General features: G+C 37.7%; 1 protein-coding gene across 1 annotated transcript in view; it reads right to left on the bottom strand.

The window, feature by feature from the left end:
• Positions 1-14652: 14652 nt before the first annotated feature.
• The window catches only part of LOC123392858, a 188969-nt gene continuing 182220 nt past the window's right edge, over positions 14653-21401 (bottom strand). The window contains exons 2-4 of the mRNA XM_045082988.1: positions 15348-15608; positions 15015-15102; positions 14653-14815 (exon numbers count right to left, since the gene is read on the bottom strand). Coding sequence (XP_044938923.1) covers positions 14653-14815; positions 15015-15102; positions 15348-15608 — 512 coding nt within the window. The remainder of the gene's footprint in view (positions 14816-15014; positions 15103-15347; positions 15609-21401) is intronic.

Consider the following 21401-nt stretch of genomic DNA (forward strand, 5'->3'; position numbering starts at 1 on the left):
TCTCTCTCTGTCTGCCTCTCTGTTAAAAAAAAAAAAAAAAAGAATTGGGAGAAGATCTGAAGAGCCACCTCACCAACAAAGATACACAGATAGCAACAAAGCATATGACAAGATGCTCAACATCAAATATCATCAGGGAGTTGAAAATTAAAATAGCAATTAGGTATGACTACTCAATCCAATTACATATGACTACAAAATCCAAATTATGGCAACAGCAAATGCTATAAGGATACAGGGTAAGGATACAGGAGGTCTCATTCATTGTTGGTGAAAATGTAAACAGTCCAGTCACTTTGGAAGACAGTTTTGCAGTTTCTTACAAAGCTGAAAGTAATCTTACCATAGGATACAGCAATATTTCTCCTAGATACTTATCCAAATGAGTGAAAAGCTTACATCCACATAAGAATCTGTACATAAATTGTTTATAACAGCTTTGTTCATACTTACCCAAACCTGGAAGCAACCAAGGTGTCATTCAATAGGTAAGTAGAGGAACCAACTATGGTACATGTATACAATGAAATATTCTTTAGCAATCAAAAGAAATAGGCTCTTAACCCCTGAAAATGCTCAGAGGAACTTCAAATGCATACTGCTAAGAAGACAAAAATATAGAAATATGGAAAATATTTTATATACATAATATATATATTACATATAAATAGAAATATAGAAAAATATAGAAAAAAAGAAAAAGACAAAAATATAGAAATGGCATAAAGAGAAGCAGTTGCCAGAAGTTTGGAGACTGGAAAGATTGGTAAGGAAAATGCAGGGGAACTTCAGGGCAGGGAAACTAATCTGTATGATGTTGTAATGGTAGATAAAGGGCATGATCTATTTTTGCTTCTTCCTTCACCTAGAGAGCTGTACAACATGCAATATAAACCTTAATCTAGCATGCATACTTTAGTTAACAGTGATAAATCAATACTGCTCCATTAATTATAACAAAGGTACTATACTGAAGTAAGCTATGAACAACAGTGGAGACTGTATGTGAGTGGGAGGGGTCACTTGAGAATTCTTACTGTAAGTTCCATTTTTCTGTAAATACAAAACTTCTAAAAAATAAAGTCTATTACTTAAAAAAACCAACACATTATATTCTGACTCACTACTAGGAATGAGGTTGTTTTCATTTTCTAACACCACCTTTCCTCTTTTCTTCATGTATTTCTTCTTAATTTTTGTTGAATTGCTGCTCAATGTAGAGATGATTATAATGATGTAAATATCGTTAACGACTGAGCCATGCAGGATAGTATGATTACACTTTGTTTCCTGTGTATCTATTCATTTTTTTCCCCCGTAGTTTTAATTGCTCTCTGACAAGAAATGAAAAACACCTCTTATTGTAATCAAACACCTCAGTTAGTTTCTCAGTTCACATTTTTCTTGAATCCAAACTTCTTAGAGCCCTCTGTCCTTTTGTTCCTATCTGGATTTCTTCCTTTTTAGGATTTTGTTCAGTTGTTTTTTTCCTTAAACTTCTCTTTACTATCCACGGAGTACTCTTACCTCACTCAAAGGAGTGGGCCTTTGTGCCCACTATCTTCTGAATCCCCAATTTTTCTCTTTGTGGGTTTGTATTGGGTCAACCTAGACAAACTGGAATTGCATTTCCCAGAATGTCCCTCCTGATAATAGTTCCAGCTTAATGCCGCTGACAATCATTTTGATCAAGTTTTGGAAGACGGAAGCAAAGCAGGAGCCCTTTCCTTACTTTTGGAAGGTTGATCTAAGACACCAGTTGTCCTGAGTTAAAGAAGGTTTAATAACCAATTGTCCCCTAAAGTACACCTGGGTGGCTCAGTCAGTTAATTGCCTGCCTTTGACTCAGATCATGATCCCAGGGTTCTAGGGGTTTTGGGACTGAGCCCCAGGTTGGGCTCCGTACTCAATGGGGAGTCTGCTTCTTCCTCTGCACACCCCCACCACCACCCCTGCCTGTCCCCTGCTCCTGTGTATGCTCTCTCTAAATAATTAATTAAAATTTTTTTAAAAAAGAAGATTTTTTGAACTATTGGGACTTCATCAAGATCAAAAGCTTTTGCACAGCAAAGGAAACAGTCAACAAAACCAAAAGACAACTGACAGAACGGGAGAAGATATTTGCAAACAACATATCAGATAAAGGGCTGGTATCCAAAATCTATGAAGAACTTATCAAACTCAACACCCAAAGAACAATGAATCCAATCAAGAAATGGGCAGAGGACATGAACAGACATTTCTGCAAAGAAGACATCCAGATGGCCAACAGACACTTTAAAAAGTGCTCCAAATCACTTGGCATCAGGGAAATACAAATCAAAACCATAATGAGATACCACCTTACGCCAGTCAGAATGGCTAAAATTAACAAATCAGGAAAAGACAGATGCTGGTGAGCATGTGGAGAAAGGGGAACGCTCCTACACTGTTGGTGGGAATGCAAGGTGGTGCAGCCACTCTGGAAAACAGTATGGAGATTCCTCAAAAAGTTGAAAATAGAGCTACCCTATGACCCAGCAATCACTCTACTGGATATTTACCCTAAAGATACAAATGCAGTGATCTGAAGGGGCATGTGCTCCTGAATATTCACAGCAGCCATGTCACAATAGCTAAACTATGAAAAGAACCTAGGTGTCCATCAACAGATGAATGGATAAAGAATACATGGTGTGTGTATATACATATACACACACACACACATTGGAATGCTATGCAGCCATCAAAAGAAATGAAATCTTGCCATTTGCGACGACATGGATGGAACTAGAGGGTATTAGGCTGAGCAAAGTAAGTCAATCAGAGAAAGACAATTATCATATGATCTCCCTGATATGAGGAAGTTGAAAGGCAAAGTGGGGGGTTCAGGGGGTAGGGAAAGAAACAAGATGGGATCTGGAGGGAGACAAACCATAAGAGACTCTTAATCTCACAAAACAAACTGAGGGTTGCTGGGGGAGGGGTGTAGGGAGAGAGTGGTGGGGTTATGGACATTGGAGAGGGTATGTGCTATGATGAGTGCTGTGAAGTGTATAAACCTCACAATTCACAGACCTGTACCCCTGGGGCTAATAATACATTATATGTTAATAAGAAATAAAAAAATTTTTAAAAAAGGAAAATTTTTACCGTTTCCATTTATTTTTAGCACTTTTCAGAGCTTCAGAGCTACCTTATGCCATTGATTTGTTTTTTAGCCTCTCTGATTTTGTGGCACAAATCAACTTTTTTCTCAGTGGCGTCTTCTATTTGAGTTTCATGAAGGCACAGCGTTTGCTGTTTTTATTCCCTGCTCTATTGCTTCTCTCTAGAACAGGGCCTGGTACACAGTAGGTGCTCAGTACATACTTGGTAAATGATAAATGCAAGTATTTAGTTGCAGCTGTTGTCATTCTGCTGCCAGTTCCAAGTCTCCTCTCTTAAATTTTTATTATCATCTTTCTTTTGCTATTTTCTCCTTTCCCATTCTTTCTTTCTTATTTAAAAAGATTTTATTTATTTATTTGACAGAGAGAGAGAGAGAGTGAGCGCACAAGCAGGGAATCAGCAGAGGGAGAGGGAAAGCAGGCTTCCTGAGGAGTAGGAAGCCCGATGTGGCACTCGATCCCAGGACCCTGGGATCATGACCTGAGCCAAAGGAAGACGCTTAACCGACTGAGCCACTCAGGCATCCCTCCCATTCTTTCTGATTATATGGGCAGTATTCCACCTTTTAAAAATCTTTTATCTATATTTACTTATACTCTTACATTTGTGGAGTTTTAGGACAGAGTAGAATCAATGTGTGTCATTTTACTAGGCTTACCTAAATCTCTAGCATTATTTTTCAACTATTCTAACATTTTTATTTATTTATTTTTTTTCTTCATAGACACAACTTTTATTATTTCATTTCCACAATTTGCGACAACATGGATAGAACTAGAGCATATTCTAACATTTTTAAAAAATGTTTTTGACTTTTTTGAATTCTCCCACTAAAATTGTGAGGCCTAGAGATGGGAACACTTGAGTTTCATTTTGGGAATCTTGTGGCTCTGCCTTCTACTCTCACCCATTATGTTATGATGCTTAAAAATATTTTTTAAATTCAATAGCAGTTTTTCCCTTTATAATTTTTCCATGAGGTAAGTTCACTAGACTTCAGGAACTCTGGGGCTTTCTCTTTTCCCTGAACTTTAAATAAATTATGACACATTTGTTTTACAGCAGAATTAGGTGCCAGGAAAGATAAGAAAATCTATCTTCCATTTCTCGGATAAAGGCTGATCATCTGAGCAGTATTTATGTAATGACTCCCTCGTTATTGATTAAGGGTCTAGAAAGTCTGGGGGATTTTGCATTTTGAGAATTTGGGAGTAATTTATGATAAACAATAATAGGTAGAAAGTTATACTGCATGTTTGTTGCTAAATGCAGCTGTCAAACTCAGAGGCCAAGAAGTAAGTATAAATGTGAAGAATTTTATAACACCTAGTGTTTCTGGAAGTGAAATAACTCACTTACACAGTGTTGTGTAGCTTAATGGTCCTTTGGCTTATTTTCTCTTGACTCCTTACTGAAGGGTAAATTCTGTTATAAATTATACATGTGAAAATTATAAAATGTTATATATTCAAGACTACATTCTGTATATGTTATTAGCACTGAAAATAGATGCCTTTCATCTTCTCAGGTTAATTTTTCAGTTTGTTAAGCATTTCACCAGTGCTATAAGGCTGCTACCCACCTGTCAAAAATATAGTTTTATAAATTGACATCTTTGGATGAGCTCCCTCTGATGACAGAGGATTGCCAAGTTTCTAGCATCGCCTCCCTCCTCCACAAACAGTAATGGCATTATTGTTCCAAGGTGAGATTAAAATGGTATTGTTGCAGTTTGAAATCTAAGTATTCTGTTGAATTCGGTAGCATGTTAAGAAGTAACCTGGTGTGGTAGAAGGCACCTTCCTGCAGAGGCCCAGGCAGGGATGAAAATAAAAACACTTACTAGTTAGATGGCACAAATCATACAATCAGAAAGGAAATGGCTAAAATGCTGATGCCCCACTGCTGCACCAGCTATTACCTGTTCCTAGTAGGCAAGAAAGCCTACTGGGTCCTAACAGAAGGACCAAGGGCATAGAGGGGACTCAGGACAGCAGCTATTTCCCAACCAGTACAGAAAATTACGATATTTTAACAACTAGTATTGATATATTGGTGTCTCTGTCTGCATATCAGCCCAAGTCATACTGATTGGAATTTCTCTCATAGCCAGTTTCTTTCAGTGTGATCCCGGTACAGTTCCTTAACCTCTCTGGGCTTAGTTTCTTCATCTGTTCTAACAGGCTACATTGAAAGAGCTGTAGCTCCCCTGTGTCGTTTTGCAACTCCTATCCAGATTTTCTAGGTGTGTGTTGGATGGACAGACTCTCTAAACCTCTGTGTTCTGGGAAGGAAGATAAACTATGGAACTGGACTAGTAAGGGAATTGCAACTCTGCCCTGGGCTGGATACTGCTTGTGAAATAAAGAAGCCACTTCTACAGGTATCAGCTCTAGAGCCCAAGAGCCATTCCTGAACTCAGGGAGCCTCCTCTGCCAAATCTGGTAGCCACTGGAAATGTTACTAGGGTATGCTACCTCTGCTTTGATCTGCATGTGAAAAATGGATGCCTTACCTTTCCCCCCAAATAACCCAGTTCTGAATTCAGTTCAAATCTTGTACCAATACATCTGAATCTAAGAAGCTAAATCCCACTTGGAGTGCTGGCTACAAAGGAATGAGTAAATTTGTTAGCTTTCTAGTTTCTGCAGTATAAGAAGACAACTGAAAGGCATAAGTGAGTTTTGAAAAATCTAGTCCATGGTGCCTGTCATACAAACTCAGGTCTTTGGGGCCCCAGAGGCAAAGCTCTTATCTAATATATCATCTTCAATGCCTTAACGACCCTATGATGGCTTGTAAGGTATTTGAATTCAAATTTGCAAAATAATGTTGGCCAGAGTTTTCAAACACTTGCAAAACACGACTACATTGTTTATGCTGACAATTTACTGATTATGAATGACTATGACAGATGTAAAATATGAAAAGCAAAGGACTAAAAGAAAAGTTGCTCCAAACACACAAGCTAGAATTTATACCTAGGTTTTCAAAGCCAGATGATTTATTGTTCAGATTATACCCTTTTAAAATACCTAAATTTATTTTACCAAAACTCAATTTCTCTATCATTTTAATAATGGGGTGATATAGTATTTACTTTGGTTAGTTAGCTTGCAAGTAATTTTGTCTGTGATACATTTGAAATAACTTCATGGGTTACGTATCCTTGTAAAGACAATGAGCTATATGGACAGGCTTAAATGAATACGAATTTTTTTATACATATTAACCATGGAACTCACCTCCCTATGTATGAAAGGGTAAAACTATGTTCCAGAAAGAAACTCAAATCACTTTTTTATGCATTTACTCAGGATTATGTTGATTATGCTAAAATTGAAACTCTTATTATATACATAAATTGCCAAGATTTCCTATTAAGTGAATTTCATTCTTTATTGACATAATATAAGCTATAATCAATGGAAGCCATATGTCAGCTGAACAGTGGGATCTTGGCAATATTCACAGCAGTTACTAATGTATTCAATTTACAGAATTGGGTTAAATTTCTGATATAAAACTGTCATTTCTTATTTTAAACATACGTACTATCTAATAATCTTACTGCTTTTAAAGTAGAGCATCAGAAAATCAGGTTGGTTAGGAAAGACTACAGAAAAGAGAGCTAGAAAATATGATCTGTTATCTAGAAATATTATTACTAAGAATCAAAAAGTGATTGGGGTCATTTGTAGATAGTTATAGCCTGGAATTGCTGATGTGCTTTCAAAGGAAGTAGGACTGAACTAGAAAATTTCTCGAGAATTATAAGAGGAATGTTAAGTCTTCACATTTTTCAAATCCAGGATATCCCTCGAGGTAACAGTGGGTATCACAGGGGTTATGGAGGCGGAGTGGGGGTTTGGGATTCAAAGAAGAGTTGTGAGTAATCTGGGTAAGTTTTTATAAAATGTGTGCATGTGTGCAAAATTAATAGCAACAAAATTATTGGGAAAAAAGGAAAAATAATTCTTATTTTATGATAAAATAATTTGTCCTTTCTCCTTTGCCTATCTCTCAGTGTTATACATTACTTTTTATTTTTTTCTGTAATTCCTGCCAAAACACAGGTGATTTAAAACAACTGCACTATTGCTCCACTTTCTCATTTTTTTACAACTGGCCCAACATACTTCATTTTCAGAGACTTTAAGCAAATGGCTTTATTTGCAAGAGTGAGGTAAATTAAAAACCAATTTGGAAGTTATATATAATTTAAGAAATCATGTAAGAAATATGAAAAGGATGGATATACATGACATTAGGGAAATGAAGAGAAAATAATTGACCTTTTAGATCTGCCTATTACTAGAGGAATTTGAATCACGAAGTTGAGAGCTTAAATAGGAGGTTAGCTTAGGTCTCCGTGAATTAAGTCCCTGTGTGTGCTGCTAGGCTATAAATTAATGGAATAAACCCAGAAATGAAATGATAGTTGATTCCCAGGCAATTAGAACAAAAAGGAAAAGCTTATCTTAGACAAATTGAAAAGCTTTCTTTCCTTGTCAACAGCATTCTCAGCAAAAACCTTTTTTTTTTTTTTTTTTTTAATTCGAGTGGGCTGATAGTGGTAACAATGGAAGGCATTTTCTTCAGTAAACCTGATTGGCTGTTAGTTTATTTTTATACCTTTGTCTTCCTGTTTTGATGTTCATGAAAACCCAGTTTTTCCCAGATTGTTGATAATCGTTTCTTAATATGCGTTTGTACATGCCGTGTTCTCACACTGCTTTCGTGAGGAATATATGTGCAGTCTTATCCTGATTTCCATCAAAATGTCAAATTCCTTCAGGAAACTTGCAACAGAGTTTTTATCAAGACTCAGAACAGTACAGAGAAAATTTTTTTTTAAGAGTATGACTTAAAAGCTAAGATCACAGGAAAGCAGATTAGCAAAGTATTGCCATGCTTTGTAAGAAGTTGAAAAGGGCTTCAAGGAAAAATCATGATGTAAATAATCATTTTTTTTAACCCCCTCCCTGAGCCAGGCCCATTTGAACCACTGACCCCAGCACATACATTGTCAAACTTTGTGTTTTCTGCCCAATGTTAGTTTTTCCTGTTTGTATGAAATGCACAGAAAAACCCAACTACTAAGTACTAACTATGATTGCTTTGAACCTAATTGATAAAAGAATTGATATGATTGCTGAATCCTGTACTTCTCATTTTTTATGTAGATAACAGACCAAACTAGAAAGGCATGGAGTATGGTTGATGAGAGCCTGAGCTAAGGGTCAGAATGTTTATATTGTTCCAGGTACTCATATTACAAAGCAGTAAATTTTAGAACTTTAGGACTTTAGGACTCCTGGTAATAATGAGACATAAGTGGAAATCCAATCATGTTTTCTGAGTCTCAAAATTTTTTCCCTTAAAATAGAGGGTTTTGAATTGCAAAAAGCAAGTGACTTTCAACACATGGCCAGCTTTTCACATGATACTTCTAACATTCACTTTGATTTGTATTGCCTTTTTTTTTTTTTTCTATTTCTTTACATAACCAAGAGCCTATAAAAAGCCCCTGAGTTTGCTATGTTTGTGCAGTTGGGTCAAAGGCATTGCAATTGCATGCAGGAGAAATAGCAGTAGGAAAGAATTAAGTCAAAACATATCACTAGGAGAAATAAGGCATATTTCTAATCATATTTCAGCTAAGGTATTTGAAGACTTGAGCTACACAGATGAGCCAATTTTCATCTTGGTCTGTCTTATAAGGAAAGTCTAAATCTTCACCATCACCTCATTCCTGGATCTGATTTTATACCCCACTTCCAACACTTTCTAAATATAATTCAAACCACAGTACAGGATATATATGTGTGGGGATAACTATATAAATATAAATATGTATTTTTATGTATTGTATATAAATTTTTTGAAGTCACATACTGCTGGATACTCTCCAAGAAAACAGAAAATTAAACTACTTGATGAATCATTGTTTTCACATATAAGATTCTTCTATAAGAAGAGATATATTAAGCAAAATTTCCAAAGTGAAGAACACCTAACCCTATATCTTTATATATTTCAAGGTTATGAGTTAAAGCCAACATTGGATCTTGTTTATAATTAAATTATCTCTTCATAACTCAAAAATGAACATTTTAGAAACCAATCTTTGGATCATTCTTTTCTTTGTAAAACAAGACCTATGAGACAGTGATGTATGAGGGGATCTACTAATGCTTAATATGTGAGTCTTGTGTTAAATGGTTTGACTCTTCAAATTATATTATTTGTGGTTGCAATATCAGTCTGGTCTCTCTAAAAAGTCAATTATTTGCCTGTGTTGCCTCAACTGAGTCAAATATGACGATGTGATGATATGATGGTGGGGTTCACAGTAGTGAGACAGAATAGTGAAGACCCAGAACCAGCCGCCAGGCTGGGGGCAGAGAGGCCCACCTGCAGTAAAAAATGGTATTTTATGGGTTTAAATGTTTTGATAGGAAAAATATCTGAAAATATAGAAAGAGTATATGTAGAGTGTGAGAGCAAGAGAAACTAGAACTCCCATATGTCAGAGGAGAAGCTGATTAGCAATTGTTAGTCTACTTCTTCCTCCTAGAAGAACGGGGTACCAGGCAGATGACTCAGAGACTGATGCATCAGGAGAAAGGCAGGGTTAGGGTTAACTCATGAACCATGAGGCAGAGAATGTGATCTTTTTCTTCCCTAAAGATTTTATTTATTTATTTGACACAGAGAGAGAGATCACAAATAGGCAGAGAAGCAGGCAGAGAGAGAGGGGGAAGCAGGCTCCCCGCTTGAGCAAAGAGCCCAATGTGGGGTTCGAGCCCAGGACCCAGAGATCATGACCTGAGCTGAAGGCAGAGGCTTAACCCACTGAGTCACCAGGCGCCCCAGAGAATGTGATCTTGCGGGGATGCCTGGGCAGTTCAGTCAGTTGAGCATCTGCCTTCAGCTTGGGTCATGATCCCAGGATCCTGGGATCGAGTCCTGAATCAGGCTCCCTGATTAACAGGGAGCCCATTTCTCCCTCTGCCTGCCACTCCCTCTGTTCCCTCTCATTCTCTCTCTCTCTAAAATAAAAAAAAAATATTTAAAAGAAAAAAAAAGAATGTGACCTTGGGAAGAATGTGGAAATCCCCTAATATAATTGGAACCCAGAATTAAGGATGAGACCAAATTAGCTGGAGCCAACAACCTGCTGTTAGTTGCTTGTACAGAGAACCTTTATTTGAGTCCTCCTGCCTTGCACTGCCTTTGATAGAAACTAATGTAGGTCTGAACCTAAAATAAGAGTGGCAAAGTTCTAGTTGAGGAGAAAGAAGAAAATCAGAGGATGGGAAATAGTATGACCCAACAATACAAAGGAATGCTAGCACATACACATTTAACTTACAGAAATAAGTTGCTTTGCTTGTCTAAAAAATTGCTTATAGGAAATTTTTTTCATTTTTGTTTGTTTGTTCATTTTCATTGACCCAGTGAAAATAAGGTTGCAAAAGAGAGATAAAGGGCTACTGGAGGCCTTTTCAAAAAACAATTCTGACTATACGTAATTCTTGCTTCACATGCTTTTCTCGAACATAAATTCCATGTGCTCTGTGACTTCATTCTAGTCTACTAATAAACTAAAAGAACAGCCAGGAAAAGTTTCTTTGGTTTCTGGGGGATGCCGCTTCAGGAAAACTAGAGAAACAAAGAACTCTTAGTAGATGTTCTTGGAACCAAGAAGTAACTATTTGTCTTTTCAGCACATACTTATTGAAGCCCAAATATGTGCCACGGGCACTGGGAACACAAAGAAAAGTGACGTAAGCTGCCTGTCTTGAGAAAAGAGTGGTGGGATGAAAAGCTGTGTAACTAGATAATTGCAACACAAAACCATAAAGGCTGCAATAGAGGCGTTAACAATATACAGAGGGAGTTAGTTATAGTAGGTAATGGCTTTTTCTGTCTGTAGTCCAGAAGGCAGGCTATGAGTTTTGAGTTCATTGAAATAAGGAACAGACAAGCATCCTTGACAATAAAAGCACCTTGTATATATGCAGAGCAAATTAGAGTTTTCAAGGCATTTTCAGTCTACCGCTTCATGTGCTACAGAGTCCAATAAGGCAGGTATAGTCCCTATTTTGCAGATGAGTAAACTATCCCTGAGCAGAGAACTGCCTTACCCAAGCCACCCACGGAGGTAAATGGGTGGGCCTGGTACACTGAATATGACTGCCTTCCTAATCAAATTAATTAAGTTTAAGACAGTCTCTCAATAATTTAGCAAAGTAGCATCAAAAGACAGACTCTCCTTTTGACCAGCTTTTAGATAGTCTGCTCTGAATCCCACCCTTTGACCGCCCCCCCCCCCCAAACCTCCGACTGTCAATAATTTAGCAAAGCAGCTAAATAGAGAAAGACTATCGTTTTTGACCAAACTTTAGATAGGCCCCTCTGAATCCTCTTTTTGCCTAAGCCTCGTCCAGAATAGCAAAATACCTGCTTAAATCAGGTTACTGAGAATCCCTCTACCCTTGATATCTGATCAAATTCCTTATCCCGTACCTTTGATATCTGATAATCCCGGCTTCCCTTCAGTAAGAATTCTGTTAAGGCAGGTTAGTTAGCAAGACTCCCCCTGCCCTTGATTTCTCTTAGTAATTTTCCATACACTAACCCCTTCATTCTGCTTGTTGGCTATAAATCCCCAGCTGTCTTTGCTATATTTGGATTTAAGCCTGATTTCTCTCCTCTGTTGCAATAATTTTCTAGTTCTTAACAATTATGCTTAGTGAAATTTTCATGAGATGTTAAACAGCTAACCATCACCTTAAGTTACCTTTCTTACCATATTCTACAATAGAGAGAAAATAGTTGACTTTTAGTAAACCTAGATAGAATAAAAAATATTATAATTAATGCTGATAACTCTGAAGACATGCCTGTTTTAATTAAACCAAAAAACTTCAACTAATTTTCATTTAATGAAGATTACTTACCTGGATTACATGAACTTGAGATGCATTTGGATTAATTTTCTATATTTTCAGAGTATACTTAGTTTGTGAAAACACTTGTTTGTCTTTAAGCCAATTAAATAGAGCTCTTTATAAATTAGTTTTGGCAATGTCATTCAGACGCAGAAAAAAAATCACACATTTGTAATATACATGCATAGACATACATACACATACAGAAGCCAAGAAAGATATTATGGTTTCTGTATTAAAATTTTACCATCTTACTAATATTTGTGGAAGAGATGTTTAACATTTTTCAGAGGCCTAGTTTTCAAAATAGCCTTCCCCCCCCCCCCCCCCCCCCGCTTCTGATAAGATTACCTTAATTTCTGGAGAAGACCAGTTACATCTGAAAAGGCACAGAGAAAGAATGTAAACTCCAACAAGAAGGACTGTTGTTGGCTAAGTCCTGATATTTTACAATACCTGCAAGCCTCCTGAGATGAACAGGGGAGGTCTCGGGATTAGCAAAAAAGATAGGTGGTTTTGAATTGTTTCTAGAGCCACATTTCTGTTCTTGTAAAAACTAGATTTGTAAGACAAGTACCATTGTTTTTAATTCCTCAAAGAATTGGGTTGCAACCTGAATAATACTAAGACATTGCCCCACCCGCCCAATACATTAACCTCAATTTGCCTGTTTAATATATCATGGAGATCTTCAATAAAATGACAATATAAAGATTCCTATGTGCTAGATTTAGAAATGTGTATTTTTGGAATGTCTTTGTAAATCCTTCCACAAAGCCTTCAAAAGCTTTTTCTCCCTTCTAGGTACATAGTTCTATTTTAGTTTTGGGAGGAAGGCCTAAAAACAAGTTCCTATCAGGCTATAAACACCAGTTTCCAATGTGGCCAATTTCTGACCATAGAGTTATTTACAAAAAACCCTTTTTTTAATTATCAGGGAAATGCAAATTAAAACCATAATAAGATATCACTGTACACCTGTTAGAGTGGCTATTATCAAACATAAGAGAAATAGCAAGTGTTAGTGAGTATGGAACAAAAAGGAATCCTTGTGCACTGTTGGTAGGTATGTAAAGTGGTACAACCAATATGGAAAACAGTATGAGGGGTCCTCAAAAAATTAAATATATGATCCAGCAATTCCATTTCTGGGTATCTATCTGAAGAAAATAGAAACACTAACTCAGAAAGATATCTGTAATCCCCTGTTCATTCTGGCATTATTTGTAATAGCCAAGATTTGGAAAAAACCTGTGACCGCTAATGGATAAATGGATAAAGAAGATGTGATGTGGGGGGTGTGTGTAAGAGTGTATGGAATATTACTCAGCCATAAAAAATAATGAAATCTTGCCATATGGGACAGAAGGGATAAATTTTTAGGGCATTATATGAAGTGGAGTAAGATGGAGAAAGACAAATACCAGATGATTTCACTAATATGTGGAATCTAAGAAAAAAAGTTAGCTCACAGATAGAGAGAACATACACTGGTGGTTGCCAGAAGCATGGATTGAGGGGGGATGGGTGAAATGGGTGAAGGGGGTCGAAAAGTATAAATTTCCAGTTACAAAATAAGTCAGGTGTATGTAATGTTCAGCACGGTGACTACAGTTAATAATACTTATTTCAAAGTATTTGAAATAAGTATTATTAACTGTAGTCACCGTGCTGAACATTACATACACCTGACTTATTCACAAGAAGAAAAACTGTAACTAGGCATGGAGATAGATGCTATCCAGATTTACTGCATTGATATTTCCCAATGCAAACAAATACCGAATCAGCAGGGTGTGCACCTGAAGATAATGTAATGTTATGTCAATTATATGTCAATTAAAAAAAAATGTCAGAATTGATACCTCTCCATCATCAAGTGCTTACCATGGAAGAGTTTTTTGCATTTAAGCCTCACAAAAATCATGCAAGGCTGAGATTATTCCCTATTTTTAGGTGATAAAACTGGTTCTCAAAGAGTAACTTGCTCACACTCACTTACCTGGAAATTGAATCCCCTGACTTATCCCAAAGTTTATGATCTTTCCTATACTAACGGAAAAGTGGGATTTAGTCCTTTGTAAAGTCAGATATATAAGATGATAAATGACTGTAGGCTTTAACTGATATAGATATTAAAACTGGGGGTGGGTGGGAGTGGTCTGAAATCGGGTATTGAGAATACTGATGAATTTTTGCTTCTATCTCTCTGACCAGCACCTCCCTTGCTTCACCATGGGAATAAACCTAAAGACAATGACTTGGTCATTGGCCTGTCTCTCCAACTATCCACCAAGGGTGGGTCATGCCATCTATATTGATTTGCCTATATTAAGGAGTCAAAGTAAATTGATCAATATGTTTTCTCTCAAAAAAATTCTTTGGCATATCTTGTTGGGATTTAGCAGAAACAAACAGTAAATAGGCCTGACTGTATTCAACAACCCTACGGAGGCAAGAGGCATTTCTAAAGAAGGTGCAAGGGACACTGCTCTCCAAAGACCCAGAGCCACTTCCAACGCTAACCCAAAGAAAGAAAGATTTAGAGTATGCCCCCGAGAGCGGCTACAATCATTAAGACCCTGGCTGCAGATGGAGTGTAATCCGAATTTCCCTCCCACAGTATTTTGGGGTCGCTAATGGGACGCTTGAGCTGCGGACACACATGAACCTGGAGGTCCCAGTCGGGCAGAAAACCAAAAGTTCTCAGGACACAAAATGAGACAACAAGAAGGCAACAGCTGTCCTTGGGAGAGAAGAAGGATCAACAAGTAATGGGTACCGGAAAGTACTGTCAGTCTGAAAGGAAGGGGCGACAGGACTCTCGACCTTCCTCTCCGGACCTTCTATCTTTGTTACCAGAGACAGAGACCTGCGAGAGCCGACTTGGATCACAATTCTTACCTTGGGCTGGCTTCCGCCGTGTCCCAGGATTCCGTGGGGCCTGGAGCGAGTCTCGTGTGCCAGGGGGTCTTCTCCTGGTCACCAGAAACTGTAGAGGAGGGAAAATAATTTTCCCTCAACCCTTTATAGTGAGTACTTGGCCGAGATCCCTTTCTCTCTAGGGCACCTCATCAATGGTTAGGTTTATCTGGGTTAAAAGTTCTCCACTGTGGACGCTGTAATTCAAGATTGTTTTTGGTAACGTTAACCTGCTTGTTCAGCCTTTAAATGCAATTTTATGCACCTAAGGCCTCACAGCGGGCCCGGCCCAGCTTAAGTCGGACAGGGTCTGACCTGGAGCTGCTCTGGTTTCTAAGGAGGACCCAGTCGGACCCTGGACCTGGTCCGGTTTCCATGTCGGACCCATTCCGGCCCTGGACCGAGTCCGGTTTCCAAGCAGATGCAGTCGGACTCCGCCAGCTTCCGCTCCCAGTCCCGAGAAGGAAACGCTCGGAAGAGTCTGGAAGCTCCTCGTGCAGAAGCTGTGGAGATCCGAGAGGGACTTCCGCTCGGCGTGGCGTCCTGAGGCGGCGGGAAAGCAGTGGACGACGGGGACTCGTCAGGTACGACGTTTGCTTCCTCCCGCGCGCGCGCGCGCGCGCGGTCCCGGGGCGTCTGGGGTCCGTCTTCTTACACGAGTAGCGCTGAAAGATAAACTGAGGCGGGTGGAAAATGTCGCCGAGTCAGGGGTGCCTGGGCGGCACAGTCGGTGAAGCTCAGACTTTTGGTTTCAGTTTAGATGGTGATCGGGGGGTCATGGGGTTGAGCCCCGTGGCTTCAGCTCACTGTGGAGTCGGAGGAAGATGCTCGCTCTCTCTCGATCTCTCTCTGCCCTTCCCCCATCCAGTCTAGCAGATAGAAGGGTGTTCTGAGGGGTCGTAAACATGGTTTTTAGAGGCAGAAGGAAGCAGGCATCACAACAATCACCTGGGCCAAAATTTCGAGTTGGTTATTGTAGATTTACTTCCTTCGGGGAATGTGTGGGGTGGAGGGGGCAGAGTGCATCACTGGTATTGATTAGGTGATTCCTGATTGACTGGTTTAAGGTTCCGTGTCTGGGAGAACAGAAACTAAAATTAAGTCTTGGTTTGGTGACGTGGGGCTTAGCACTGGGCCTCCTGTGTTTAACGGTATCTGAAATTGAAATTCTGCTGAGACTAGAATAATAGAGCGAGAGTAAATATTTTCCTCCCATGAAAACACACTAATTGGTTTTAAGCTTTCTTGAGAGTAGAAATGTCTTCTTTTTAAACTGTATACCCACTAAATATGGTACATTTATATGTTTAATAAATATTTAGCAAACCCATGTGTCTGTATTTGACAGATATTAATTTATATTTGTCTTATTACCAACAATTTTCTTTTCATGAACAGTACATGTCTTGAACAGATAGTCTTAATTAATGATTTGATATTGATTTGGTAAATCCCTAATTATAGTCTTAAAATTATTCGTGACCAATCCATATGGTTCATTTTGTCATACAAATGAAAGGCAACATCCACCTCCTGGAGGGAATGGCCAGACACTAAAAGAGTAAATGGCCAATCCCATTCAGTCTGCTCTTAGGTGTTTCAAACCTGGACTGGAGCATCACATAGGACCTTGGATGGAATAAAAACACTTTTACCTCTGCAGCTTTTTTCTAAGATGTGGTTATTTACTGATGGTAAGCATGTAAGACCTGAGTTCAACTCAAAAATTGAAAAGAAAAAACAATTCACAATTTCCAAAGCAACAACTCTTTAATCTTCTATGTGCATAATAGCTGAAAAGATTTATTTATTTCTCTCTCTGGCTTTAGACCTGTTTTAATAAATGTGGGAAATTACATGAAAAATTGTAGATCTAATGCCTGCCCTGGAGAAGCTTGTAATCTGAAAGTAGAGAGTTAACAAAAATGAAAGATACATAGAAGCAAATCCAGTTTATACTTTATTATTTTTAGAGGCTGCAGGGAGAGCAGAAATTTTCATTATATCTTGCAGTCATAACTTTTGGAAAAAAAAAGTTCAATGCTTTTTATATGTTGCCTGCTTGGTAAGTTCTATGATAAGAGCAGTAAAGAATGTATTTATGAAGTGAATCACAAAGAACTAACAAGTTTAGAGTAGATTTTTGGTTGAGATTTCCAAAAGGAAAATAAAAGAGACAGACACAAACATTACATTGGTGTATTTTTGAGAACCAGGAAATGTACAAGTATTGTTCCCTTGGCAACCTTTGTGTAGCATGGACAGCAGTTTCTCCTGTTTTTATATTGCAATCAAGAACTGGATTGTTTTGTTAATGTGATTATTTTGCGTTTCTTCTCTTTTTTTTTCCTTTCCCTTGTGCTTATTTTACATCAAGATCTAAAATCTGGTTGTTGTTCTTAATTTGTCAGAAGTGCAAATTCTTGAAAGCAAAGTAAGAACTGAAGCAAAATGTAAAGGAAGTTATAAATATTTAAATTCTAGAAAGTGAAATGTGTGTTTGCAAAATCAAATTTTCAGAGGGAGCCCAAAGAGGAACTTCTGAATAATAACAAGAACATTATCCAAATCCTATTATCTAAAAAGGTAGTTAAAATTATAGGCAGCCTAACTATGGGCACATAAACTAAACTGCAAGTAAGCAGAGTCCTGTCTGGTTATAAGATTAAAAAATGCAGTCACTGTGCTTTTGTTGTCAGTAATATCACACGATTAGTCTAATCGGTATTTCTTCCAATGGACTAAAAGTGAAAGTTTACCCACTAAGCTCTTCTTGGCTTTTCTTGCCTCCCTTTGAACTTTTACCTGGGTTCTGGTTATGGCCTTTCTAGTACCTTTGGATCCCATGATTTTTTAATGTCCCATAATTCACAGTTTAGTTAAGCCTTACCACTTTTGTTTTGTTTTGCTTTGCTTTGTTTTCTTTTAACAAAGATCTTGTTCTGCTAAGCACTGCTGGAGAAATTCAGGAGAGCTTGCCAATTGAGTTCTGTGCAATTAGGCCCTCCATGCTGTTATGCTACCCTTTATTCACCATTAACTAACTTCCTAAAGCATTTGCTTCAGCAGTTATTCTAACCGTTTTCAGTTTCCTCTGGCCTCTAACCACACTCTTGTCTTCTTCAGTCCAAGTGAAGACTTTTCACTTGGTTGATAAGACAGACCTTAAGGAGTTACTTTCCAGTCCCATCCTTCTTATCTAAAAATTCTCCGTGAGCTTTTAGCAGATGGTCCCAGCATGGGGCAGGGGGCGGGGGTAGTGAGCATACTCTAAGTAGGTTGGATAATTCTAGGAGGAGGATTAATAAAGAGATTCTTTACAAATGTGGGGGCTGTGTAGTTCCTTGGGGCTAGGAACTTTTAGGCTCAGAGGGACAAACAGCAGTTACTGAGTTTTAAAGAGGGGATCCTATAGATTTGACCACCATAAGTGGAGCAGTGACCTTCACTCGAGGGGTACAGCCAGCTCAACGTGACTCTTGAGAGGGCCAGAACCTGACTTCTCTCTCCTTCCTTCCTCTGATCTTTTGCCTATTCCTTCTATTGTCTGCTAATGACGTCCATGGATCAGCTTGTCAGCACAGACAGCAGGATGGAATTTGGAGGGACAAATGGAAATTATCTAGCAGAGATCTCAACAAATGTTTTTGCTGTGTCTATTATACATTAAAAAATCATTTTAGATTTTATACAAGATAAAGAATTGGTCCTGCCCAAAACTTTTACAGAAGCTTAGAGCCTAGAAGTTAAGAAAGGTATATACATTTCAGTATATAAGCCATGGGTATAAGGCATGTAAACAAACATGTAAAAGTAAAATTCAAGGGGTGTCTGGGTGGCTCAGTGGGTTAAGCCTCAGGTCATGATCTCAGGGTCCTGGGATGGAGCAGGGAGCCTGCTTCTCCCTTTCTCTCTGCCTGCCTCTCTGCCTACTTGTGATCTCTCTCCCTGTCAAATAAATAATAAATTAAAAAATAAAATAAAATAAAAATAAAAGTAAAATTCAAGATGAAGTTTAAGTGTTATACAGTAGCTACATATAAAATTCTGTGGCAGTTGAGGTAGGTGAGAGATTCCTGTTAAATAGGAAAAACAGCAATATTTTCATGTGAGTGGAACCGATAAATGTGAGGAGAATTTACATGTATGGAGATAGAGATATCAAGCAAGGCATATGGGTTAAAGCAGTGATATATGAAAACATGAATACAGAATATATAATGGGTAAGAAAGTTGTGATGTTGGGCAGGGTGCAGAGGCAGTTTTGTGTATGGTTAAGCACTCATGTGAATGAATGCTATCTTTCTTGTGTTTGCTGTATGACACTATCACACTAAGGAGTTAACATTTGTTATACTTTATGTGCAACAGGTGCATGAAACAGATGCTATACCCCCATTTTCTAGGAGAGGAAACTGACTCATAGGGCAAAGTTGAATAATTTCACCAAACTCACATGGACAGAAAGTGGCTATTTGTGAAGATTCATTGACAGAACAACATGTGTTTAAGGCAAACCCAGCAGCTGACACATAGCAGATGTACAGTATATACTAGTGAGCATTTGCCACATGAACCGTCTTGACTTTGACAGCAGTGTTGTAGGAAGTCGAAAGAGAGCTGTGCAAGAAGGGGATATTAGGGTATTAATGGGATAGTGATGGCAGAAATAGATAAAACTAGGTGGGTTTGGGAAATACTGCCCTCAGGTTCATATAGCATGCAACTGGGAAGAAGGTGGGGAATTAGAAAACAAGAGTGAGAGATAAGAAACTTCCTCAATAAACTGTTTTTTGCTTCCTTCTGTTCAGTTTCTCTAGAGGCACCTTCCTGATCTCTTTAGTCATCCACAGGGGGCCTTTCTTCTCTTAGTTCTTTCTTGTTCCCACCTTGTAAAAAAGATAATTACAAACTTTTTTTTTAAATTAATTAACTGACATCTTTTAGAGTCTCAATTCAAATTCTCATTATTAGAATTTACTGAGAATATTGTTATAATCTCCTGAGTGCTTTCTTTACCTCCTATTTCTCTTCTGAAAATTTATCAACTCAATTTTATTCAGATTTTGAAAACATAATCCTTTTCTTTTCCCACTGAAAAGTTTCAATGGCTCTTAGTTAGCTGAAGAATAGGTCAATAACATACAAAATGAAGTATCATGCTACAATTGAAAAAAAAAAAAAAAAGATGAAATAGAGGGTGCTTGAGTGGCCCAGTCAAAACTGAAGAAAATTAACCTGTAGGAAATATATCTACTCCAACATGCCCAAAATACATGTAATACAGGATTTAGAAGTCTTTACAGTGTTAAAAGCTAGAATAATAAATTATAGACATATGAAGAAGGGGTAAGTGCAGTTAAAAGAACTTATTTTTAAACTACAGTGAAATATCTAGACAGATAAATTGCAATCTGATCTGAAATACCATTCTTGATATATAGTAGTTTCATTTGTAATATGTAGATTTCATTCATAAATATGATACTGCTTGATGTTGTGAATATCTCTATTTACTTCCTAGCACACAGCCTTGAAGATGAATTACATGTTTATTAGTTTGTGACATTCTTGTATATTACCTTCTCACTACTCTCTGCTTCCTATATATCATGTTAATACTTCTATTTCTTACTGTCTCTACCTATGGGTAAGGAACACATGATCATGGGAATGGTATTCTAAAGTATTTCAGATTTTTGTTTTTATAACAGAGTAGTAGTTTCTAGGAGCCAAGAACATATGTGAAGCAGAAAAAAATTATCAAATGTCAGCTGATGAATAGGGATTGATGTTCTTAAACTAAAGATTATTAAAATTTAACTCATTACAAACTCACGGGATTCAAGAAGGAGCATATATAGAATATATGTAACACTTATTTGGAAATTATAAGCAATTATGATTTATTATTTCACCAGTCTTATAAATATTGATGAACGATGTGACACTATATCCTATTAATTTGTATATATGAGTATGTCCATTTGGGGGGCCATCTGAAGAACAAGGGGCTCTATCTTTTGCTCTGCATTCCCAGTGCCTTTCATGGTGCCTGCCACATGACAATTTCCCAAATGTTTGTTGAATGAATATTTGCTAGACATACTAGGCATTGGTTAAATTAAATAACCTCAACTTAAGAACATCAGTGTAAGCAGGAAGGCTTTTTCTTATTTTCTAATGGCTATTGATTCATTAGGTGTTATTCTTATAGCATGTATGTTTAAAGACATGTCCTTCAAGAAATCTTCCTTTGAACAAGAATTTTTATACCTACCAGAGTCCTTTGCTTATGACACATGAGGTTTGATACCTTAGAAAAGCACATTCATATTTTTTCATCAATTTTCAAGATAGCCCTCTGGC

The sequence above is a fragment of the Mustela putorius genome, unplaced genomic scaffold (genome assembly GCF_011764305.1).
Source record: "Mustela putorius furo isolate JIRA1106 unplaced genomic scaffold, ASM1176430v1.1 tig00000640_pilon_pilon_pilon, whole genome shotgun sequence".
In the NCBI taxonomy this organism is placed as follows: domain Eukaryota; kingdom Metazoa; phylum Chordata; class Mammalia; order Carnivora; family Mustelidae; genus Mustela; species Mustela putorius.